Raw genomic sequence first — 25441 nt, 5'->3', positions numbered from 1 at the left:
CATAAATGTGCTTGTAGTCCTGGTGGCAAGAACTGCTGTGCTCCCTCTTTGTCAGGCTGTAAAGTGCACATTTAATCTGTGGTGATTGCTTTCCCTTCTGATTTGCTCGTGGCAAGCTAATTCCAAAAGCTGACTTATGGAGGGGGTGGCGGGTGAAGTGAGTGTGGTACTGGCAGCTGAGGCTGGAGCCGTGCCTGTGGAGGTGGCAGCTCCTCCTCAGCCCTGGGACACAGCAGAGCAGGGCCATTTCTCAGTCTCTAGAGCTTCAGTTACTGGGATGGCTCTGAGCAACATCAAGGCCAGGTTGGATGGGGTTCTCAGCAACCTGGTCTAGGGGAAGGTGTCCCTGCCACACCAGGGGCTGGAACAAGATATTCAAGAGATATTCAAGGTGTGGGATGGCTCCCATCCCCAGCCATTCTGTGGTCAGTGAGCTCTCCTCATTCACCAGGGCTGGGACTGTCACCGGCCACCTCTGTTCCCATCACAAAGCTTTTGTGTCCCTTTTCACGGGCAGTTGAACCCCATTTTTTGGCTACATCAGTGAGACACAGTTCTGCAGCCTTTTGAGGTTTCTCAGAGTGCATGTTTTGATGAGTGCTGGGATGTGAAAAGCTGTATGTTCTGTTTGTATTTTGCCAACTTTACTGAAGTTACTTCCCCATTCCCTCTGAGCAATTGAGCAGTGCCAGTTCAGGACGGAGGATCCGTCCTGGATCTTTGCATGCACAGACAATCCCCATGGCTGGTCACGAAGCTTTACCTCCTTAGTGCTGGAAGCCAAGAGCCCTGTATTAAGGACAGAATAAAAAGATGGATCTTTTCTTATAATTTCCTTGAAATTCCTCTGCGTTTATGGCTATTTGTTCTCCAAGTGCTAGGCTCAGGACTGCTGGGTTGATCCCGGAGCTGAGGTAAGATGGAGCTGAGCTGAAGTCCACGTCGGTGCCCTTTGTTCCCTTCAAGCCTGGTGCTTTGTGTGCATTGCTGTCCTCCCCTGGTTGGATATTAACTGCACTCACAATGCTGCATGGCTGGCGCTTGTTTGAGCTGGTGTGCTTGGAATGGCCACTGGGAATGCACAGGGAAGCGTAAATCCTTTTGAGCTGTCAGCCTCCACCAGCCATGGGTGGGTGGGGGAGCCTTCCTTGGCTCACTGCCCTGGCTAATTTAAAAATGAAATTTGCTGTTGTCTTCAGATTTTAATTCGTGCTCATCCCTGAGGACGAGTGGAAGCCAGGTCTCCAGGCAGCTGCAGTGAAGTTTCAGAGCTGTCCATACATGGTATTCTAGAACAGGTACGCAGCTTAAAATTTGCTCACAACCCTGCCTCGATGTGCACTAACTTGCAAGCAGGTAGAAAGGCAAATTCCTGCTGTTCCTTAGGCAGGTTACCAGAGTCTGGAACTGATCTCAGTGCAAAGCATTTGTCTTTTAAACAAGGTGCAGCACAGAGCATTTCCTTACCTACCTGAAAGCATTACCGGAAATAAGTCAAGTGCACTTGACAGGTTAGCAAAATACTTTGAGACATTATCCTGACAGCCTTTTGTTCTTAAATTTGTTCCAGTTCTTCGTGTAATTAATATACTGAGTGCTGTCAGGGTGCTTGGGGCACTTGATGGCATGTTGGTGCTGTTTTTCTGGCTGCATTTGCAAGTGGTTCAGCTCAGCCATTCATCTAGTTAGCATGGCATTTCTGAAAATTAATACCCAATAATTCCTCCCTGAACAAGTTGAGGAGGTCTCTGAACTCTTGCTGCGTTTCCCTCCTGAGCTACGAGCCAAATGTTTTACAGAGATTATTTGCTGACCTGCCAGAGACTTCATTATGCTGTGACACCCCATCTTTAGGGATTTTTGAAGGTGGTGTGCTAAGTGGTCTTGTAGTTTGTACCCATATCTCTGGCTGGGGGAAAGCAGAGGTTAATTCTGCTGGGTTTGTGGTTTCCTGGCTCAGCTGTGGATGTGCTGGGATGGAGATGCCTCGGCCTCCAGGCTGGTTGGAGCAAGATAGGAAGGTTGATGTTGAGTGAGAAATGTCTTTGCTGAAATGCTTCATGACAGAATTGAACAATCTCATTCCTTGTGTGAAGAGATAAGACCTTGTCGGACATGCAATCGATCCTCTGGGCAATTCAGGGTGATTTGCTGTGAAACAGTGAGTGTGGAGTTCCTGTGGCTCAGTAAGTAGGGCATGGAGCAGGGCAGTAGGTTCCCAGAGTTTCTAGTTTTCCTTTGAACTTGTTGGACCTTAAATTCACCTTGCTCCTGGAACATTGCCTGTAAATTCTGTCCAGGTATTTTAGTAGCTGATTTTATTGGGTTTGGAAATAGAAGAGGAGCCTGCCTGGAACCAGGGCCAAGCAGGTTTAGTATAAATATGATTTTTGTTATTACTGTTTCTTCACACAGGAGCAATGTGTCCAGGTTGAGTGGTAAACCTGGTCTTTTAAAAACAAAATACCGAATGTTCTCATTATCTTGCTGCCTTTGTGAGCTGTGCCTGCCAGTATTAGCTGAGCTGTTGGCTGGACAAAGCTACTCCCAGGCCCTCAGGCTGGTCCTGAGGTGCAATCCCAGTGTGAACATTTGGATGTTGTCACTGCTGACATCACCACTTTATCTGCCTGGCTCTCCTTTGTCTTGGAAAGGAGCCCTGGCTCTGGCTGCTGAAGGTGTCTTTTGTATCCTGAAACAAACAAGAAACCAGAGATACCAGGTGGCTTTTTTACAGGTTGGGCCCTTGCAGTTGTGTGGAATGAGTGGAAAACCATGACTTGCTTAGGGAGAACATGGCTCTTCAGCCCAGCCGGAGTTTGTCTCGCTCTGCGAAGCGGAGATGTTAAGATTCCAAAGGGATTCATTCACTGTGTGGGTTGTGATGCGTTTGTCCGGGAAATGCCCCGCAGGCTCCGGGCAGAGCTGCGCTGTGGCCGCCAGAGGGCGCGCGGGGCCGGGCTAGGCCGGGCCGGGCCGGGCCAGGCCGGGCCGGGCTGGACGGGCTCGAGAAGGGGAACAGGGGACAGGGGAACGGCGTCCCGCTGCCAGGGCAGGGTGGGCGCGGTGTTGGGCAGGAATCCTTCCCTGTGAGGGAGGGCAGGCCCCGGCACAGGCTGTCCAGAGAAGCTGTGGCTGCCCCATCCCTGCAGGTGTTCAAGGCCAGGTTGAACAGGGCTTGGAGCACCCTGGGATAGTGAACTGTGGCAGGGAGTGGAACGAGATAAATTTGAAGATCCCTTTCAACTCAAACCATTCTAGAATTTTGTGAATTGAATTTCTGTAGGAGATTTTCCCCCTCCCTCTCCTTTTTGGGGGGGTAGAAGAGACAAACCGTGACGGTGCAGCCAAGCAGTGGCTGTGGACGCTGGCTTTCATAGGCAGTGCAGTGGGGTCTGATTTGGCACCGTGTTAGGCTCAGTGCCAGCATAGCAACACTGCCCTAATTGGTATAGCACAGCCTCCCACTGCACGTGAAAGGTAGAATTTAATAGTGTTCTGTGCTCCATGAGAAAATCCCCTATAAAAACACATCCCGGTTCCTGTGCTCTGTTCCCCGTATGGTTGGAAGCAGCTCTCTGTGCTGTTTGCTTTGTGCGCTTTCCCTTTCCTCCCCCAGCCCCACTGCTCTAAGGGACTCGTTTCCAGGCCAGGTGAGCAGCAAGTCATGGCTTGGCAAGGAAAATGCTCCTGGAGGCTCTGTGGTGCTCCTGGCTGGCTGATCAACCCCCTCTCCCCAGGAAGGCAGAGTTAGGCAGGGATCTGGGGCTGAACCTTGATCTTTGAGAGGACTATAACCAGCCTTTGTCATGTGTTTTTTGTTGAAATTCAACCAAAATTATGAAAAAACCTGCCCTTCTCCCCTCCGGCTCTTTGGTCTTAACATTAACTCTTGGAAACTGAAGTGGTGATTAGGAAAATAAACAGGGTCCCTTCCTGCAGGGAAGGCAGGGCTTTGTTCTGCCCAAGCATTGTAGGTTGCAGGGGTTAAGTTACATTTTGCTTTGGGAGAGGAAAGGAAAATCTCTCCAAGTAATTAACTTAAGATGCTGACGCTAATGAAGGGGCTTTCAAGGCTGGAACTTGTGGGGGGGTGATGGGAATCCCCTGCTGAATCAATGACATTAGGGGTGTAGGAGTGATTCTGCAATTATTAGGCTGAAATTATGTTGAACATGAAGTTAATCCTGTTATCTCTCAGATACTGAGCAAATGGAGTGCTCTGGATAACTCTAATGGGATTATGTGTGTCAGTCTGGCACCCTTGCCCTGTTCAGGGCTTTTTCTTATGTTCCTTCTCAGGATAAAGTATTGATCAGGCAGTGTGTTGCAGCAGTGCTGGGTTATTTTTTTTTTTTAATGAGTTTGACAATGAACACCCTTGTGCCTCCTGAAGCCATTCACTCCTCCACAGCAAGGATCCCTTAAGCCCATCCCTAAACAGATGTTTAGGAAAAGAACTAAAGAACAAGGACAAGTTTAAAAGGAGACTTCCCTGTGTCACACCTTCCTGGCATCAAGGATCTGCCATTGAGTGAGATGATGTCATTCTGTGATGGAGACTACTCTGGGCCATCATATTTGCAGAGAATAATTAGTTCTGGCTTGAAAATCACATTTTGCACCTGTGATAGCCTGTGGTGATTGTTCTAAACACAAGTGGGGTGGGGTGCTTAAAAGGGATTATCTGTAGCTTGGTTTTAAGCAGTGGGATAAATTGCAAGGTAACTATTGTCAGGAAAACCAGGAACCAAAATGACCCTGGAAGGAGGACAGAAGAGCCATAGTTCAGGCACTGGCTGTGGCCATTACAGCCAGGTTGTTTTCCTGCTGGGCCCAGACCTCCAGGCTGTGCTGGCCTGCCTTCTGTGCAGGGTTTGAACGAGCTGGAATGGTGTTGGTGTCACTGCCAGGGCAAGGGGCACTGTCACTGCCAGCAGTGGCAGCAGCAGCACAGAACACAGTGACTGGAGATGGCCACGTACAGTGGAGAGGTGAAGCCCTACACCCCAGTGAGAACTAGAATTTGGGTTTCAAAGTCATGGAAAATGTTTTTCTCTGCTCATTTACCACTAAACCAGGCCTCTTGATTTCAGCATCACCAGAATATAAAGTGATGCTTATAACACCCACTAAATGAGCAGATGTTTTTGTGCCAAACCAGAAATCTCCATAAATACAGGAAAGTTCTGTTATTAAAGGATAAGTCGGGTTTTCGTTTCCAAGCTTTGATTCTCTCTCTTTTTTTGTTTTTTAAGGGCTGATCTTGTTAAGAACTGCAGATTTTTTTGGTGAGGTTTTATTTTTATTCTTTTCTGTTCCCTTGAGGAAGGTGAGAATTGTTTTGGAAGATCCAAGGAGCTCATTTACTGCAGAAACAGCCCTCAGGGTTGCTAATGACAAAGTGTCTGGGCTGTCTCAAAGAAGGCACCTAGAGGATGTGGGGGCTGGTATAGCCAAGGGGACACCTGGGATTTTGGACCAGTTTAAGTGCCCAGAGGCCAGCCAGCCCTGCTGTTGATAAGGTGACAGGTTCAGATGGCATTGCAGTAGCCTGTAATTCCAGGGACCTCAGGGGATAATGCTCACTGCAAAGGAGCCAGCACCTTCCACAAGCTTTTTGAGATGGGAATTCAGCACAAGAGAAAATCCTTGATTTCAAACCCAAAGTGCACAGAGAAACAGTTTAATATCTGTTTATACACCATAATTTTTGTGTACCACTCTGCTGCTGGTTCTCTACAGACAGAGGATTAGGGAATGATGTGAAATGAGGAATCTGGGAATGTGTGAAGGATTGTTCCTGCAAGAGAGAGAAGCAACTCAGGGAGAAATAGCTTCCTATAAGGTTAGGATTCTGTACCTTCAGAGCTGTTGGTGTTATCTCATCTCTTGACATTTCCTTTAATTCTATGAAAGGACCTTGACACTGTAAACAATACCCATGGCATTGTCCCTGCACTCCTGTGAGCCAGTGTGATGCATAAACAGCGTTGGGTTTGGGGGGCTCAAGGTCTGTATGGTTTGGGACACAATCATCCTGTCTGATTTTTGTGCCTTCTTCCTGGATGGCTTTTGGTGGCTGTGGCTGCCACCACCTTGTTTTCCCAAGTTCTCTTAGTACTGGCAGAAAATAGGAGCATCTGGGATTGGGATTTCAGGATAAGGCTGAAGGGGCAGGGGGAGTGCTCTCGTTCTGTTTTCAGCTCCTTTGGGCCTCCATAATTATCTCCCCAGTTCCAAAGGGGAAGAACGGGATGTTACACAGCACAGCCCCAGCACTGCTTTATTCACATTAGCAGCAGTGTTTTACTCATGTTTCTGTCCTCAGCCTGGCTGCTGCTCAGAGATACCTTGGTGGTTGAGCAAGGGTCAGTATCTGCAGTGGAAGTTCACTCCCTGTCTTGCTGATGGCTCTTGTCTGGGTGTGACCTGAGGTCTGGCAGTGCCACTGTTTAGGGTGGCCCATGGCAGATCTATGAAACATAATTTGGGCAGATGCACTTCCTAAGCGTTATCTTGTTCCTTAAATAGAGAATAGAGCTTGTATCAACATGAATCACAGAGTTGATAAACTGGAATGGTTCCTCTTGGAGTTGTCTTCTTGTATTGGGCAAATATTTATCCACGTTGTTTCCAAAGGCATATTTGTGCAATAGAAGGAGGTCAGACCTGTAATTACCTGTTAGGTTTACTCTGGCAGAAATGACTTGTAAAAACACAGTACAATTGAAAGGAAGCTTTTAAACCTTCTCTCTGTGTGTGAACCTAAAGCTGTGGTTTAAAATTTCAAATGTTGTGAGAGTTTTCAGTTGCAAGGGTACAAAAAGTATTTTCCTTGCTGAATTTAAGTGCCCCAAGTGAAACTGATCCACCCTTTCTTTTAATTCCTGAGCTGTGCAGGGAATTTGGGTTTCTGTTCCAACTGTATCTGCGGGCGATGATCAGAAGCTGAGGTTGTGTGCCAGACTTGCCTTGCATTTTAATCAGGAGCTCCTCGCCTAGTCAATAATTAAAGCAGAGCAGGTGCAGAAAATTGGGTGTTCCCCAAAAACTAAACCAAGGCGCTTTTGTAAGCTTCCCTGAGCAGAGCCAGGCGGATGAGGGCTGGTAGGATGCCCTGGCACTGCCTGGCTTGTGCAGTAATTTGGAAAAAATGTAACTTCAGACTGGAAAGCTGGAGGTGTTGAAGGATAATTTGGATTATTGGTGCAGTGGGGCTGCTGCAAGCCCGTCGGGTTGGCAGAGCAAAGGTGTTTGCTGCAGTTTCAGCTTTGGGTATGAAGAGCAAATCCATTTACTGAGATTTTTGCGAAACGTTTAAAAGAGGAAACAACTTTTACAGAGGAATCTTGCTGCCTTTCTTTCCAGTTACTGTGTGAGCAGACAGGCTTGCAGCTGAAGTTTGACATCTTGAAGGATTAGAGGTAGGAAGAGAAATTTGGGATCATGAGTCTGTGGACTTTGACCTGTACACTGAAGACTGACTTAAAGTTAAATATACTCCTACCTCTTAGGGTTAATTGCAACTTAATTTGAATTTAGAGGTTTCATATTTACTGATATTTTTGCTGTTAGCTTTTGTTGTTAACTTGCAATGTTATGCAAAACAGAGTTTGTCCCATGGGTTTTATAAGTGGCATAGATGTACTTACTCTGCTGGAGGACATGTTTATGTTGGATAATGTCTGCACAGAGCTGTAAAGTCTTAAGAGTTGGGTTTGTCCTGTAAGGCTGTTTGTGATGGATGTGACTGTACAGCAGCAGCCACTCTCTTGGGAAGAGCACTGTGTGCTGTGCTGGGCCAGCTCTAAAACCTCGTGCTGGGCAATGCTTCGGAAGGAGGGGAATATATTTTGATTTTCTTCATCCCCGTGTTTTGAAATGGGGGGCCTCAGGTGATGTCAGTTTATACATTTTTCTCTGAGTATCTTGAGTTTTTGCTGCAGGAGAGGGTTAAACAAGAGTTAAGCTAAATGCCATTCCTGTTTCTTCTCTAAACAATGCGATAATTAATGTAATTTTCTTCTCCGTGTTTTTGCCTAATGCGTTCCTAATAATGTAGCTGGAAGTGGCAGATGGGTATCCTGCCTCTTAATGCTTCCCTGTTGGGAACACGCTGATGCTTTGCTAATGCCTGATGCTTTGCTGGAATGTATCCTATATGTGTGCTTCCTTTGGCTTCTGACCAGACTTTCTTTTAATGCTGCTACAAGGTGCTCCAAAAAGTTGTTCATCAGCTTTGGAGTTTCCCTTGCCTTGAGATGGCAAAGCCATGAATCACCATAGTGATCAAATTAGGGTTAGTCAAGTTAGCCAAGATGTGACTGAATCTTTAATTTTGTCAAGATGACATTCCTCAGCATTCCTTCACTAGTAAACAAGAAAATACTTGGCCTGTGTTGTAATTGCAGGGAGCGGTGAGGAGACGGTGAGGCTTTTCCAGTACTGGCTAAAGCTTACTTCCAATGGAAGTTGTATTTCCCCAGAAAACGAGGCTGGAGGGTATTTTTGCCTTAAGCTCCTCTGGGCTCACAGCCCAGTTTAGTTACAACGTTTTGAGCCCATTCCTTGTGCTCCAGCCACCTGCCGTGAGCACAGGGCTCTCCAGGAGCACGGCCTCACCTTCCCAGAGGTGGGGCTGCCAGTCAGCTCCTTGGCACAGCCATCCAGCTGTGCTCCATCCAGCTGTGGTCAGCAGCTGGGCTGCTGTGGGACACGGCATGCTCACCTTCCCAGCACGGGGTGGTGGCACCAAGCCCCTGACGTGCTGGACCTGCTGCCCTTCGCTGTCTGAGGTGGAGCACCATGCTGACTAACTGGAATGCTCTGGGAAATAGGAGTTTCCCTCTTGGAAATGTCACAGGAAGCATGAAGGAAGTCATGTGGTGTAGGAGCAGCCCAGCCTCCCGTTTGTCTCATCAGAGCCATCAAAGCCTGCAGGACGCAAACAATGTGATGCCAGCTGCCTTATAAATAACCCATTTTCCACTTCCACACTGGCCTTTCATTCCATGTAAGGGGAAAGGAAGAGCGTCGCGTTGTGCCCGTTTGTTCAGAGTGACTCCCTGCTCTGCTGCCCTTGGTGATGGCTGCGCTGCTCAGAAGGGTTCATCTCTCTGGGCAGACACAGCTGTTATGTGATCTTGTAAGATTTTTTCATTTTCTTCTTCCAAAGCTGAAGACAAAAACTGTGGTGAAACCAAACTGATTAGAGGGCTGAAGGATTTTAGTGGGTGCATCTCCCACAGTGGAAGAGCCCTAAAGGCCCTGTAGCTCCTCCTGACTCTCTGCTGATGAGCTCTGAAGGAAAACGCCCAGTATCACTGGTTTTAAACAGCTCCATCGGCAGGGATGGGATAATGCTGGAGTCCTTTTTAATGTTCCTGTGGCTGAATCATGGAACACAAATGTCTGAGTCACCCTGGGTGAATGTAGCATTTCACGTCGGTGTGAACCGAAATGTGAGCAGCGCTGCCTTTATTAGAGGAGCTAATATTGGGCTCATGGCTTTCATTAGATTTTAAAATGAAACAATACAGAAGAGTTCCTTTTACAATGTATATAAACAGATTATTAACATGGAAATGCCAGGGGTTTAATGGGAAGCTGGGCTGGATGGAGAGGAAATGAAACTTCAGAAGAAGTTCATGTACTCCATGTTTGAGTGTTTGCTGCCTGGTTTTTTTTTTTATTTCAGCCATCTGCCTCTCCTTAAATCACATAAAATTTTCATGTAACTGGTGTTTCTTCGTTACTGTATTTTAAAAGAAAATGCTGAAGGCACAATCAGCTGTTTCCCATTTTGCTCTCCTTTAGAAAGCTTTTTGCCATTCCAACTTTTTCATCTTAAGAAAGTCATCACCTGTCCCTGAGGAGTAAAACAGTTGCTCTGGTTTCTTCTGGTTGCTGTGCAGCAAAGTCAGACGGTCTTTCTCATTATTATGGGAATTTTTGCCTTTTATTACTCTTCCTTGCTTGAAGTGTTGGTTTTCCTTTATCCTGGATGTCCAGTGGGACAAGGGCAGGTTGCTTTGTCCTGTGTTTTTCCCCAGTGGTGAAACAAAGCCCTCTGAAAGCAGAGGGTTTCTTAGGAGCTGCTCTCATGCTCTGACCTCAGGCTGCAGCTGAGGCAGGAACATTTTTTGATGTTTTGGTTTCTGGGACAGAATTTGCACCTTTCCTTTCAGATGTGGAGCTGAAGGATGGACTGATGGGTTTTTCTGGCCATGAGTTCCCTTGAAAATAATGATGCTGGTGTTACTTTTGGATTTGTGGTGCTTTGTGAATGTCGTCAGCTGTTTTCTGGTGGGGTTTTGCTTTCTCCCCTAAAAGAGGAGAGAGTGGCTGGTACTCCTGAATGATGCTTAAGGCCAGAGCCAGCTGCAATTTGAAACACAGATTTGTATCTCTTTGCTTCTCAAGCACCACAGCCCTACTTTAAATGAATAAATAAAGATTTTCCTGCTTCTCTGTTATAGGGTGTATAGGGTAAACAAGCTGTAGGTTCACAGAAGTCCTAGCCCAAATTATAATGATAAATGAAGGCATCCAAATGGACATATTTAAACTTTGGAGATCTTTTATTGTGAGGCAGATGGCTGAGGGGGATGTTTGTTACCTTAACCATCAAGTTGTGACACATGAATAGAAACTAAACTTTTACTTTCCTTGTTAAATTTAAATTTTCCATTGTTAAATTTAAATTACACGAGAAGACATGCTTCCTGGTAACTTTAGTGGAGAGGGGAATTGCATGAAATTGTATTTTTATATTTGGCTAGATGCATATCAGCTCAGGCTGTCATTGAAATTCCCTTTGCTCGGGGGTAATGCAGCTCCCACAGCACTTAGAGAATGGCTGTCTCATCCCTGACTGCCTTAGTTTGTGTTTAGCTGGCACAGGTAGGCTGGGAATTCCTTCATCCCATTTTGTGAGGTGAGACCCCTTGGTGTGTTGCTGTGCATGGATTCTCCAAGCCCATCCCTGAGAAGAACACTCTGCTCTCCTTCTCCTCGCTCCCAGCTTTCCTCTCTTCTTGCTGAACTGGATGCGAGGAAGGAGCGAGGGGTGTTGGTAATTTGGATTGTGCAGCTCAGTGGCTGGATCCTGGCTGCCTGTCTCCTCCCCTTCCTGAGCTTCGCCCTAGCCAGCTCTGCTCTGGAATGACAGGCATTCCTGCGTGAAGGGAGCTGGCACGGACACTTATTTATGAGAATCAAGTGCCCAGCCATGGGGCACAGGGCGAGCAGGAGCTGTGCCGGACCGTCGGACACCGTGGCCTGAGAGCTGGGGGTGCCTCCCTGGCCAGCCTCCTTCCCCATCCGGAGTGTGGATTTACCATTTAAAGGGTGAAGTGTTCTCAGCGTAGACTTTTCCTCTGTTCTCCTCCCACCTCTTCCCGGAGAGCGGTCTGAACAGAATCCCATGGGGCAGCCGCACTTCTCGAGACCGGTAAATCCAGGTGCTTTTGGTGAGTAATGCAGGGCAGGGGAGACCGGGGAGCCGTGGGGCTGCAGCAGGCCAGCACTGCAGGTGAAACTGCAGGAGGAGCTGGGAGGAGTGGAATGTGGAACTTGTGTAACCTGCGCCCAGCTGGGGAGAGAAACTAGAGAAATAACTCCATTTCCTTCCATTCTCTTACTGATTTCACATGCGGTCACTGTGCAACACGTTCTCTGGTCTTCAGACAGGCTCCAAGCTGCTGTTCTAAGGGACAGCCTCTGGCTGGCGTGGATTCAGGGATACTACCTTTGCAAAGCACTTGGACAGTGGGAATGTTCACCTGCATGGGGCAGGAGTCAGCACTGAGAGTGAGCCGGGACCAAAGCCACCAAGAGTTGCCTCTCTGTGATTGATGTCACCCGTCTTTTGGGGCAGCTGCAGCAGTTTCGGGGGCAGAAGGGCTTGGCAATCATCTCGCTGCTTGTTTTCTCTCTCCATTGTGAAGTATCTCAGTAACAGGCTGGAGAAAACACAACTGTGTAAGCCCTCGGAGCAGCCCCGCTTCCCGAGCGCTGTGTGGGGTCGGTGTTGCTCCGGCTCTGTCGTGGGTGCTGTTCCCAGCACTGGCTGTGAGGAGGCTTTCCACATCCCGCTGCTGCCTTGCTCTCATTCCCACCTGCTGTTAGCTGGCTGGGCTCAGTTGTTCACCCTCATCTATAAAGTGGAATTTTCTGATTTTCAGAGAAGAAATGGACATTGGCAGACAAAGATCACGCTCAAGATACAGACTATTATCTTCATTATTTTTCACTTCTGTAACTTTGACTCTATCAAGCATTTCTAGGGCTCAGATGAAACCAGTGATTCTCTTGCCCACCACCAGTTCACTCCAGCTAGTCTGGTTCAAGAGTTGCTAAAAATAATGTGATAGAGTGGAAGGGAAGTAAAACTTCAGTTGTCTTTGTACTGTGGAGATTAACAGCATCTTCTGCTTGGATTTACTCACTGTTAGAAGCTGACCTGGTCGGTCTTGGGCTCTTTCTCTCATCAAATGCCAAGAACAGTGGTAATTTCCAGGGAAGTGGGCTTGGTGTAATGATACTGTGCTTTCTGGAGACTGGGGCCAGCAGACCTGGTGTTTCCTCAACTGCTCATTTGCTCCCTGAAGTCTTTTTTCATGGCACAGCTCTCAGGGTTCCTACTGATTAAATCTGGAACTTGAAGAGATGGTTCTTGCATTAACTGTGTCAGGATGCTGTTAAGGAGAGTCCTGTGAAGATTATGGTGATTAGAAACATACAAAACACAGGGAAGCTGAGGGCTGGGATTGTTCGAGGCTGTTTTGTGACCACAACCTTTCATTCCTTTAAGGTCAGGATTCACGTCTTCCCTGGACGATTTAGGAAAACACACACAAGTTTTTAAAGCTGTTTTAGGGAAGCTTAGAAACATTTACCCAAAGTGCTTTTTTGGATACTTTTAACAGCATTTCACTCTAAGAGTGTTTGCTTTTTGAGTTGTTGTTGTTTGCTTGGAAGCTTCTCGGATTCTTGACTGCTCTGCTGGACATGGCAGGGTGGGAAGGAGGGAGTTGGGCTCTCTCCAGCCTGTGCATCCACAGCGTGGTGGCAGCAAGAAGGCTTGTGGCAGTGCCGTGGCGCTGGCTGGGAGCTCTGGTGGTCCTGCTCAGGTACCTGAGGGGTGCGAGGAGCACCCGCATTCCCTGCAGAACCTCCCCTGCACCTTGTGGGCCTGCTCAGTGGAGAACTTCAGGCATATGTGTTCCTTAGGGAAGGAAATAAAGGTGATTAAGAAGAGTTGCTGCACTGAAGTACCTCATTGGCCCAAAGACAGAAATGCCCAGCAAGCTCCTTATGAACAGCAACTCCTGGCATTTGTGGGGATCCTGTATAGCTGCTACAAGAAGAGATGGATCGGGTTCTGGGTGAACTCTGGTTTGTGGATGGAAGAAATCTGGCCCAAGCTCCAAGTTTTGGAGCAGGTGACATCACCGCAGCCACTTGCTGAGGATGGGAGAGACCAACTGTGGGTCTCTAGCTCCTTCCACTGAAATGGTTTCTCTGTTTTGGAAAAAACAAAAAAGACTGGGGTCACTCAACACCACAAGATGCAGTGGAAAAGGAGCTTTTTTCTGCATGAAATTTAACTGCAAGATTTGAGCAAAAACATGTCTGCAGGGGAGAGTTGGAAGGACCAGGTGGCCAGGCAAAGCAATAGGGAATTGCATTCCAAGTTGCTTGGCACTGCTGGAGCTTCCTGCCTTCTTGTGTGTTCGGGCTGTGCCAGTTTTGTGACGTTTCCCTAGATTATTTCAGTCTAAACATTTTGAGTTAACATAAATCTGCTGTTTTAAACAGCTCAAATTCACCTGCTTGTTTGGATAGAATGAGCTCAGAACAGCTTAAGTGTTTGGGAGAGGGGATCTGAAATGGCAGGAGGCTCTGGCTGGGAAGCAGCTGGGGCATCAGGCTGTCCCTGGACCAGCTGGGTTCTGAGCTCCAAGTGTTCCAGGCCATCTCCTCTGGGAGCATCAGGCAGCATGCTGAAGTTGTGCCACCTATATTATCCCTGATTTTTCCTCAGCCAGGGCTCTGTTGGAACATTAAACACAGCATCCAGCTGTCGTGGTGGGCTCTGTGGGGCTCTCCCAGCTCCAGGGGCATTTTTCCAAAACGTGGACTTCTGCTTCCAGAAGGCTTGAACAAGGTCCTGCTTTGGCGTGGGTCACTTTAGGGACCTGCCAGCTGGGAGTCTCTTGACCTTCTCGTGAGGACTGTGCTGGCTTCACCAGGGCTGTGTGACCTCGTTTAACCTTTTCCGTGTATTTTAAATGGCACCCGTGGTGAGGGTGAGGCTTGGACACAGCCTTGCTGCTGGGCCAGGTCGGGTGAAGGCAGCAGATTCCTGGTGCTTCCCACCCTTCCCTCCAAGTCTGGGTCCTCTGTTTTTACCCTATTTTGTTCCCCTAGCACGGCACTGTGGTTCCTTCCCGGTTTTCCAGTGCATAACTCGGATAAGGAAGGGTTTCCCCCTTGCATTGCAAAGCAGCTTAAGGACCCTCCTTGCAGAGCAGAGCAGGAGGAGGCACAGCCTCAGCAAGGTGGATTCTTTGCCCTCACAGGGAAGAGATGGCCTCTCTGCACCATTTCTTGGAGATTTCAGCTGGAAATGGGCTGTGAATGGAAGGGATGGTCCGTTTTGGAGGGAGTGTGAGCACTATCTAATGTGAACAATCACTGAACAATAAGGTTATTTGAATGCAGATCTGTGAATCTCACCTCCAGCTGCTGATCCACCCGCTCATTAGTGTCCTCAGTGTCATAATTGCTTCACAACAGACTGCTTTAGATGTCTATGTCCCTGTGGTAATTGGGGATGGGAAAAGGAAGAGTGCTGTGGAAGGGTCGGACAGGCTCTCCTGTCATCTGCACAACAGGACAGAATGAATCCCAGTGAGGATCAGGGGAGGAGGTGTTTCCCTGGCTGCAGTGTGAGCAGTGGGCTGGAATGGTCTCAGAATGCTTAGTAACATGTCAAGTTTTAGTCTACACAGAGCAAAAGGGTGGTGGAATGATGTGGACAGTGTTGTGTTCTAGTGTGCGTGTCTCCCCCTCTTGCCTAGCTGCTTTTGGGCATGGCAGTGATTATAAATGAACAAAACCGAGTGTTTCCCTGTTGGACAACACCTGGCTCTCAGCAGGAGCCTGTGAGCAGTTGTACCACGGCCGAGGGAGCGGTGAGGCAGAGAAGCAGGGCCGGGTGATTTGCTATGGATGTGAAGGTCTTGTGAAACCTCCTGTGTTCACCTGCGTGGTTGCAGCTCTGGCAGTGAAACTCCACCCTGGGAAGGTATTTGCTTTGACAGCTGGACCTGGGCTGCAGGAGCTGCTGGAAGAGGAGCAGGAGGAGTCACATGTGGGTTCTCCCCACCCTCTCTGCTCTTAGCTGCTCCTCCTTTGGAGGTATGTGTGTCTCCTGCAGTTCTGGCTGGTCCTTTCAGGTCCTGTGCTCCTCCCTGGCTGTTACCAGGGGACTGTGGCAGGGGAATGCTTGTCATTCTCCTTCTAACTGGAAATGGAGACATTCCAGGGTGCTGAGGGCTCTTCATTAATCCCTGGAGCTGATGGTTGAGTTTTCTTTTAATAACTTACTTCGCTTAGTGCAGCATTCTGACATCTTGGGTGGTAGGCAGCACATTAGTGACATTCCTCAGAGCCACCAGGGAAGAAGGGGTAGATATAAGGCAAGCTTGGTACTGCTGCCTTCAGCACTGTTCTCCTTGGAAAGGTGAGGGAAATGCCTTTGATGACACTTGGGCTTCAAATTCCACCTACAGCCTGTGCTTGGCAAGTGCTTGTGCCTGCCTGGTGAAATTTGGGAATGCTCTGTTGAGCACAGTGAATACTGCTTGTTAAAATTGCATGTACAACTCCAGGGCTGCAGTGCTCCTGTCTCTAGTGCTGAAGCTGAGGGATTCTGGCTCTGGAAATCCTGCCATGGAGTGGGCACCAGATGGCTTCACTTTTAGCTTGTGCACACTGATTTTTTTTTTTTTTTTATTTTTGCAGACAATGCTAGATTCTGCTCATTGTAAGTGCTTCTCTGTGTTCCATCAAATACCCCAAAACAGCAACATCAGGCGAGGCAGGATCAATAGTCCCCAAATTAGCGTTTTCTGCTCTGGTTCTGCTTCAGAAGTGTGGGGTTTTTTTGAGTTGGGGATGGGATTTCTTTTGCTTGGCTTTTTCACATGTCCCTTCCCGCCTCCGTGTCCTTCTTGTGCTGCTCTCCAGAGACTCCTGTGCAGTAGGTGGAGCACAGGCCTGTATTGTGTCGCTTTCCTGTGGAGTTGTTGCTCTTGGCCAGCTTTGCTGCCCTTATTTATAGAAGGAAAATCAGAGCGGGGAAAATCTAGCACATCCAGCTGCTGGAATGGGTCCGGTGATTTCGGGGTGCGGACAGTTGTGAATGTCAGGTCAGTGGGCAGGAAGGTGTTTGTGGTCATGAACTTGTGTCCAGCACCAGTTGCTTCCAAATGAAGATAAGAAAATGAAGGGAAGTGGTTTGTGTTCATGGGCAAAGCTGTGACACTGCAAAACTAAATTAATATGTGGCTGAGAGAACTGGGGGGACTCAGCCTGGAGAAAAGGGGGCTCAGGGGGGACCTTCCCACTCCCTTCAACTCCCTGACAGGCAGGTGCAGACAGGGGGGGTCAGGCTCTGCCCCTGGAGAACAAGGAACAGAACAGGAGGAAACAGCATCAAGTTGTGCCAGGGAAGGTTCAGGTTGGCCATCAGGAGGAATTTATTCCTTTAAAGAGTTATCAGTCCTTGGCACAGTCTGCCCCATCCCCTGAAGGGTGTCCAAGGAGCAAATGGACATAGCATTCAGTGCTCTGGGCTGGTGACAAGGTGGAGGTTGTTCACAGACTGGATTCAACAATCTTGGAGGTCTTTTCCAACCTTAATGATTCTGGGGTTCTGTAATCTTTGTCTCATCAGGAAGGCCCTTGCCAGGTTCCCTTTGCCCTGTTTATGTTGAGAAGCCCACTTGTGTCTCCCCAAGCTGCTGTGAGAGCTCAGTGGAACCACAGACAGAGTCTTGTTCCCTTTTCTGCATGAACGTGTGCCGCCATTCCCAGTGTGGGGTGGGTTGGTGGGAGATGGGAGCTGTTACTTGCAGCACAGAAGTAATTCTTTATTCTTTTCCTTCTTTCTGTGCAGCTGAAGACGTGGATCACGCCCCAAGTGATGCCAGCATGGGGGTAGATGTTTTGGAGTCAGGTGACACCACACCTCCTACAAAGAGGAAAAGCAAGTTCTCAAGCTTTGGCAAGATTTTCAAACCCTGGAAGTGGAGGAAAAAGAAAAGCAGTGACAAATTCAAGGAGACTTCAGAAGGTAAAGTGACAGGGGCTGGGTGGGTGTCCCTGCCTCCATCCATCTGAGAAGGGCTTGCTGTCACAAGCTGAGTGCTGACCAGTGCAAGAACCAAAATGGGACTTTGGTGATGGGCTGGCACCTGCAGTCTCTCCAGAAACACCTTGCCATGGAGCTGTAGTATCAGACAGATTAATTCCTTTCTTTCAAGGAAGTTCCCCAAGCAGCTGTGCGGAGGGAGGGTTTGCTCCACAATCAGCAGTGCAGTGTGAAATGCAGGTCTGAACATGCAGTTCCTTCTCTCTCCTCTTAATCCATGCAAAACCAGTGAAATTTGAAGCCCTTTTATTTCCTCTAGAGAACCTCTTTAAAAGAAAAAAAACCAAAAAAACAAACCTTCTTGAACTTCAAGCTTGCCCTGTTTTCTGAGTGCTTTTTTTCAATTTAATATCAGTTTTAGAACGAAAGATTTCTATGCGAAAGCCAAGAGAGGAGCTGGTAAAAAGAGGGGTTCTGTTGGAGGAGCCTGAGCAGGGTGAGTCTGCAAACAAACTTCTGTCTGTGTCTGTGTGGCTGATCTTCCTCTGGCCAAACCTCACCCTTGGGACACAAATCTAAGGGCTTTCTGCTGAAGTGATTCCTGCCTGCCTTACCCTTTCCAATGCTCTCTCTTCTCTGTTTTCCCACCTGGGAGGAAGGCAGCCTGCTCAGGGAGGAAGATGGTGCTGAGGAAGTGCAGTGCCTGTCTGGAACACCTTCCTGCAGGGAGGGAGGGCAGTGCTTCCCATCCTGTCCTTCTCTGTGCTGTCCTGCCAGCCTCTGCTGTCACACTGCCACTCGCCATCTCCTGCTGTTCCAAATGGGAGAGGTTCTGCCCCCAGGGCTCAGGCTGGGAGAACAATCATAAATGGATGAATTCTGAGCTGCTTGGGTAGGGGCATATCTTCCAAGAGATGCTTCACAGTATGGTGTCATAGTCACCACTAGGCTTATTAAAGTTTGCACTGCTGTCTAGGAAGTCTTATCCCCTTTTCTTTCATCTTTGATGTCTCCAAGTTGGGATCATGCTGCCAAAATAAGTTGTCAGATCACCATCCACTCACCTGACTGGGATTTGTGTGATGTGGAAAAGTGGTGAGGAAAGCTGGATCATATTGTTCGTATCTCCCTTGCTAAAAACTTTGGATAACCAGAGGCCATTGCTGTCATAAAAATCTCTGTCTCATCCCTTGAGTTTCAGCCCTGGCTGGGGAGGAAACTCCCTCTTGTTGCTGTTTGTGCCTGCTGCATTTCAGGGAAGGGCAGTGAGGGCTGTCTACCAGCTCCTCAAAGGAACCGAGGCTGCTTCTTGTGGAAAAGAAATCCTGGGAAGCTTCTGAATAATACCAGGTTAGGGAAGGGGAGGTAGCACTTTAGAGGGAGAGGAAAGGTGAGGAGGGCAGTGGAATAAATTATCAAAAATCAGAACAGCAGAGTGTGCTGGGGTCTAGCACCTGGAGAGCATGGATGCCGCACACTCCAATTCCTTCAGAGATGGCAGATGAATTGAAAAAGATTTTTAATCAAATGGATAATGTATTTATTTAAGTTTTCTTGAGTTGAAATTCAGTCCAAATAGGCAATTTCCCCTCAGAGGTGGATGCTGAGTCTTTCTTTGAGAGTAATACTGTCAAAAATTTGTCCTGTCAGGGAAATTACTGAGAATGGTGGAGTATTTCCTCATGGGGATTAGGAGTTTCAGGACCCTCAAAAGCATGGGTTGGATTGGATGGGGTTTTTTCCAAAAAGAGGTCTTGCTTTAACACCGGGAACCTCCATGCTAGAATTTGTAAAAGCAGAAATATTTAAAGTGAGCTACATAAAATTCTAGAGCTGTGTCATTACATCTTATTGAAACAAAGGTAAAGTGAGGAAATCTGCCTTGCTGATGTTTTGGATTGAGCAGCAATTTTTGTGCCAAATCCAGGGTAGAAATGAGGAAAACAGAGGTGCTTCTGCTAATCTGAAGACTTTATGAAAGTCCATTATTGCACATGCAGTAGCTGACTCGGCTCATGCTGGAATCTGCATTGCAGCAGGGAATTGGTGACTGCTCCGTGATGGAGGGTGGATCCAAAAGCTGCTGGAGATTTATGGCTTGAGTTACAGCTTCCTTGTGCTGCAGCACAGCACTGGGCACACTGATCTGTAACAAAAGAGCAAGGGCAGGACAGGGAGAAGAAAAGCCCTTCATAGCATACAGTGCTGTGTGATTTACTCATTGATAATGAAATCAAGGGCTCTCAGCTCCAGCTGGTTGAGTTGCTGTGCTGTCCTGTGCAGAAGGGGGCTGAAGCTCCTTCAGAAGCCAGAAGGAAGTTGGTGTGGTTCCCTGGTGGTTGAGTCAGCTCAGCCACCTCTCCTCTCCCCTGCCTTTTAAGTGTTTTCTCTTTGCTTCTGTGTCCTCCCGTCCCCTTGCAGATGGTGAAGAGCCAGAGAAGCTGAACCCACCTGCACTGAAGAATGGCCACACTGTCCCCATTGGGGGCCCCGGGGTCTGTAACCTGCCCAGCCAGGAGGAAGAGGCCACAAAGCCACCCAGCCTTAGGAAGCCTGCTCCAGGGGAGGAACCAAAGAAGAGGCAGGGTAAGGAACCAGACGTGTGCAAAATCAGGGCTTTGCATTCTCCTGTAACCACTTCTGAATTCTGATCCTTCCCACCCTCAGTGGGCCCTCTGGTGCCTTAAACTGAGCTGCCTCCCTTTGCAGGCTCCTCCAGCAGCCACCCTGGGCCTGAACTGGAACCACCTCAGGAGCCACATGTTCCCAGACAACCTCTTCTTCCTCCAAAAAGACCTCCCTCCACTTCCCAGGAGGCAAACGAAGTACAGGCAAAGGATCCAATACCTGCCAGCAGTACTGCAAGAACTGCCCCCTTCAGCACAGCCCCCACGGCAGCAAAGACAGTCAGTTCCACAGCTGCCCCTTCCCCAGCCCCCAGGACTCTGCTCCCTGCTCCTGCCAGTGCCAACACTACTGCTCCCACCAGTACAACCAGCACAGCTCCTGCCAAACAGCCTCCCGTTCCTCCTCCCAAACCTGTCAACAGAAACAGCAACTCACTCATAGGTAAGTGACCCCATAAACTGGTTTTTTGTACCCTGAGATGTTCTGGAGCCACTGCTCCAAGACACTCTTCCCTTCATAAGGGAAGATTATTAGTTGCATCCGAATGTCTGACCATCTTTCCTGAAAACAGTTCAGTTTGGACTCAAATCTGCCAATGTTTAGCCAGGACACACGTGTTCTGGGAACAGTGTAATTACTGGAGTTTTCTGCCATGAGCTATCCCTGTTCCCAACAGCTACCTGCAGGAAGGAATCCCTGCCTGCCTCTTCTCTGTCACCTCTAAGAGACAGTGTCTGAATGTTGATGCTTCACTGGGGGCTGGGATTGGAGAATGGTGCATGAGGTTTTGTGGTTAGTGACAATTCCTTCCTTCAGCTGCTTTTGGAAAAAAAAACCTAAACCAAGAAACAAATCCAAAGAATCCACATCCCACCAAACAACGTCTGGCATGACTGTCACTGCCAGGCCATGTGGTTTCCACTTAGGGCAGGAGCTGGTAGGGATAATTCAGGCTTCCCTGGTTATACTCAGGCACCTCCTCTAAGGTCTGTGGCTGGGCTGTTGACATATGAGTCTTGTCCCTATGTCTTGTCCCATATGGATAAATCAGCTCAACTGTAATTTGAACTGAATCTTCCCATTTAGAGAATTAAATGTTTTTTATCTTTGTAATTTTTCTAAGCAGAAGATTTGGTGAGAGTTTCTTAAAGCTCATTTAATCTCTGTTCTCTGTGGGAGTTCTGGGGATCTTAAAGATGCAATTTTGAGAGTTGGTATGGCTTCCATGCAGCAATGGCCTGTTGGCATTTCAGGTAGTTCTTTCACAGACATCTCCTAATCTTTGGACAGGGTTAGCAGAGGTTAGCACAGATCGGGAGGGAGGCTCCTGGGAAGATCAATCTGACAGGTTTGCACTGTTATCACAGAAACTGGAGGTGTTACCCAGGTGTGGTTTGAGAGGCAGTGCTGGATGTGCAAGTTGCCATCTGAAATAGCCTGGGCCACTGCTTTCAGTGTGGACAGATTGCTCTGCTCTGCTTGGGGCTCACCTTGCTCTGGCAGGTTTTGCAAGTGACCTTGGTATGGTATTAACAACCCCCATGTGCCAGACTAGCTTGATTAGCCTGACCATGCTTGAGCACTCCATGAAATACCTTCTTGTTTTCTTTAAGCTGCTTGCACACACTGCAGGTGGCATTTGAAATGCCCCAGCTCTAATTGGAGGAGGTACTTGTGCAACAAAAAATGTGGCTGGAAACAGCAGTGTACCCAAGGTGTTTGGAGCCATCCTGCCTCATCCCACCAGCACGGGCTGGGCTGGGAGCAGCTGCCGGGTGTGCAGGGGAGGAGAGAACCAGCAGTTCTCTTTGGTTCCCTGGGTATGAACACAGATCTAGAGGAGGCTCCACAGCCCTCTTGTCTGGCACAGTGGAGCTGGAGCTGTGGTGTTGCTGGGTGAGCCTTGTGTTGTCACTGCTGTTGAACAGCAGGAGTGGAATTGGCTTTGTGAGCTCTCCAGGGTCTTTGGTGCCTGCTCTGACTGCAGGGGCATCCTTCTGTGCCACTGCCACAGCCTGAGGATTGGGAGGGAGTTACTGTGCAGGTCACCCCTTTGTTTGTCCCCAAGATGCTCATTCCCTGAGCAGTTCTGGTGTCTCAAGCAGCAGCTTCCTTCTGCCAGCTCCTTCATCCCTTTCAAATTTTGCTCTCACCCAGAGGTGCCTCAGGCCTGGTCCTGCCAGGCTTGAAGCACTGCTCAGGAGACACTGGAGTCCCTTGGGCAGGAGCTGAGGACGCTCTGTTTTGCACAATCTGGCCCTTAATCTACAAGGGGAAAGTCTAAAAATGCTAAACATCTCACAAATGTGCCCACCTCTCTCCAGTTATGTGGCCTTATCTTGGGAAACTCTCCCACTCGCAGCACCCTCTCGTGGTGTCTGCACCTCAGATTCCCCCAGCTCTGTTCTGAGGGCATCCAGGTGTCACTGTCACCCGCTCCAGGGTAATGTGTTGCAAGTCTCAGCCACTTTAGGCAAAGCCTCTACAAGCCCCAGAAGCCATGGATATATGGGTGTTTAAAACTGCAAACTCCTAAAGCAACAGCAGTCTTTACTGCTGCAATTTCCCTAGGAACAGAGGGGGGTTTGAGGATCCTGTGACTGCTCACTGGAGGCATTTTTCATGTCTCTATTTCTTTCTCTCTTCTCCATCAATTGGCAAATATTTAAGACTAAAGGCTTTAGGTATCTTTTGAAGTTTTTCTAGTAGTGGCAGATGAGTTTATATGGGGCTTAAGGAGCAGAGGTCAGAGGGAGTAGAGCAGAACCTCATCCTGAGGATTGCTGGCAGCAGGGCGTTCTTGGGCTGGGTCTGATGGATGAACACAGAGGGGGACGCACACTGCTGCCTGCAGCTGTGCTGATTTTTGCCTCAGAGCAAAAAATAAGACCTTAGGAATTTTTGATTCTTCCTGAGAAGTTTTTTAATGTGCAGGGTAGCCGTTAACACAACTGAAGACTGGGGGGTCCTGGATGTCTTGGATTCCTTTTATGCTGTAAATACAGCCATAAAGTGCCCACATAACTGCATTCCTGGGCAGGCTCCTGTGCCGTCTTTGAAGGGCTGGTGCCATTTCTCTCTCTCTCTCTCTCTGAAGCAGCAGGATGCACAAACCTGTCTCAGCCTGCTTGGTTTTGGCTGTGCTCCCAAGTCTTACCTTTGCTGCTAGAAGGACAAACCAGGGCCTTGTAACCTGGCTATTTCTGGTATGGTGCTCCAATAAAAGGTAGCAGAGAACGCTTAGTCCAAGGCTCTAAGCGCATTGCCGTGCTTCTTCCACACTGGGGAAAGTTATCTGGAAAATACACCGTTAAACATTGTGGCTTTTGTGGTTTTTATTTTCAGCTGAACTTTCCCAGGTAATGACCAGTGGTACAGCCTTGTCCAAGCCTTCCCCTCCTCTCCCTCCAAAGAGAGGCCTCCTGCCTAACAACACGTCAGAGGCTGTCGCCTCTAAGCCCCCAAATGACAGGACAGTGACAGGGAGTCGCCCCGCACCGATTCCAGTGCACGTGACCTCCGCTTATCCACCGCCCTCGCCCTCGCCGCCGCTGCCCACCCACGTGCCCCCCGAACCCCCACGCGTGGCCCTGCCCGCCTCCACCCCTGTCCCAGACCCACCGTGCTCCCTGGACCTGCCCAAGGAGATTCCTCCTCCTGCTCTTCCTGAAGACTTCAGGTCCATGGAGGCGTCGAAGAGGACAGCGGAACAAGGCTTTGGTGAACCCCACGTGCTGCCTCGCCTGCCCCAAATCCCACTGCACATTCGTATCCAGCAGGCTCTGGCCAGCCCTCTGCCTGTCACTCCACCTCCCGAGGGGTCCCACAGGGCTCACTCATTGCTCTTTGAGAACGATGGTTTTGGAGAAGACAATGGCACCCTAGGCAGGACAAGATCCCTGCCTGTCACCATTGAGATGCTCAAAGTGTGAGTACTTCATTGTTTGTGTGCCGGCTCTCCCAGCTCCTGCAGTGCTGGGCAGGGCTTAGGTCTCTGCTGAAACCATTTTCCCTGTTGTCCAAATCTGTGTTTCAGGCTCTTAAGAACCAGAGCATCTTCCCCATGAAATTACCCCTGGCTGTGGGATTTTATTGCTCACAAAGGGAAGTGGGTTCCAGACTACAAACACAGGCTGATGTCAGGAATCCAGGCCTGGACCATCTGTAACTGCACCCAGATCAAACAAGGTCCCGGATTCCATCCATCTGTGGCCTTCCTTAGCCTTTTATTTTGCTAAACATAAGTGGGAAAAGAACTGTCTTGTGTTGTAGCGGAGCTGAATCTCCAAGTCACAGAGCAGTGGGGTCAGAGGGCAGTTTGGTTCTGCAGAACCTGCCTCTGTCATTTCCTTGGTCAGAGCTCCCTGTACTTTGAAGAGAGGGGACGGTGCAGGACCCTGCAGTGGCTCTTGCACCTCTGGTTTCTGGGCTTCCCTGAGGGGAGAGCTAAGGGCGTGTTGATTCTAGGGATATTCTGCAGGCTCTGTTCCAAGTGTTCAGAGGTGTAATAGCGTGCTTTTTGTTAGTCCAGACGATGAGGAAGAGGAAGATGATGACCAGGAAGAGGAACAGAATTCAGGTCCTCATGTGTATATTGGAGATGTGCCATCTGTCACAGTCATCCCCAAACTGGTACCCCAGGTCCTCCCGGAGGAGCAGGAAGGAGACGAAGGGATGAGCGACTCTGACTCGGAGGGGCCCATCCTGTATAAAGATGATGAGGATGAGGAAGAAGATGAAAGCCATAACAGTAAGGCTTTGACATTGCAGGTGTCATTTTTATTGCTCTGCTGAACTCGTGCCTGGCTGCACTGAGATCTGGATCAAAGCACTGGTTCCCACAGCGCCTCAAAGCAGCTGGTTCTTGGTTGCATGATGTAGCACATGTCCTCTGCCTTGCTTTTTCCAAGGCTCTGCAGCCAAACCTGTGCAATCACCTGCTGAGTGCACTCCTTCAGTTCCTGACGGCTCCTGTGACAGCCTGTGCTGTCCCAGCCCCTCAGGTGGGACAGCATTAGGTGACCATGTGGTGTCACACAAAAAATGCTGTCTGCTGCTGCTGTGCAGTGAGTGCAGAGCTTGGGAAGAGCAAGGAGAGAGGACTGCTCTCGCTCAGGGAGGGGCACAGGGCTGGGATTGCTGTGGCAGGCTTGAGCTGCATCCTGTTGCTCTCCCTCTCCACAGGCATGCTGGCCAACAAAGTGAAGAGGAAAGATACGCTTGCTATAAAGCTGGGGAACACAACTGCACCACAGGAGGAGAAGAGCATCTTCCCTCGGAAGACCAAGGAGGAGTGGAACGAAATCCGTCACCAGATTGGGACAACGCTGATCAGGTACAGATGATGATGATGATCAGTGTGTGTGGAGTGGGATTGCACAAAGTCGGGGCCTTGTCCAAGCAGCTTGTGCTGGAATAGGGTGGGTG

The 25441-nt window shown here is 48.9% G+C and overlaps 1 protein-coding gene across 8 annotated transcripts in view; it reads left to right on the top strand.

Moving 5' to 3' along the window:
* PHACTR4 (phosphatase and actin regulator 4) overlaps positions 1-25441 on the top strand; it is a 51177-nt gene that overhangs the window by 18428 nt on the left and 7308 nt on the right. For 2 of the 8 annotated variants that reach the window (XM_071453239.1, XM_071453241.1), the window contains exons 3-9: positions 17192-17368; positions 17802-17882; positions 19808-19972; positions 20096-20455; positions 23360-23942; positions 24541-24764; positions 25199-25349. In XM_071453239.1, coding sequence (XP_071309340.1) covers positions 17192-17368; positions 17802-17882; positions 19808-19972; positions 20096-20455; positions 23360-23942; positions 24541-24764; positions 25199-25349 — 1741 coding nt within the window. Of the gene's footprint in view, positions 1-897; positions 915-1199; positions 1299-7138; positions 7279-7371; positions 7428-11152; positions 11475-16035; positions 16058-17191; positions 17369-17801; positions 17883-19807; positions 19973-20095; positions 20456-23359; positions 23943-24540; positions 24765-25198; positions 25350-25441 lie in introns of those variants that run through there. The other 6 variants (XM_071453242.1, XM_071453244.1, XM_071453243.1 and 3 more) reach the window with 6 other exon arrangements.

This window comes from Agelaius tricolor, unplaced genomic scaffold (assembly GCF_023055355.1).
Source record: "Agelaius tricolor isolate 1412-34295 unplaced genomic scaffold, bAgeTri1.0.p SCAF_36, whole genome shotgun sequence".
Taxonomy (NCBI): Eukaryota; Metazoa; Chordata; class Aves; order Passeriformes; family Icteridae; genus Agelaius; species Agelaius tricolor.
Note: the sequence above shows the minus strand (reverse complement) of the source record. Positions and strands in the feature narration are given on the sequence as shown.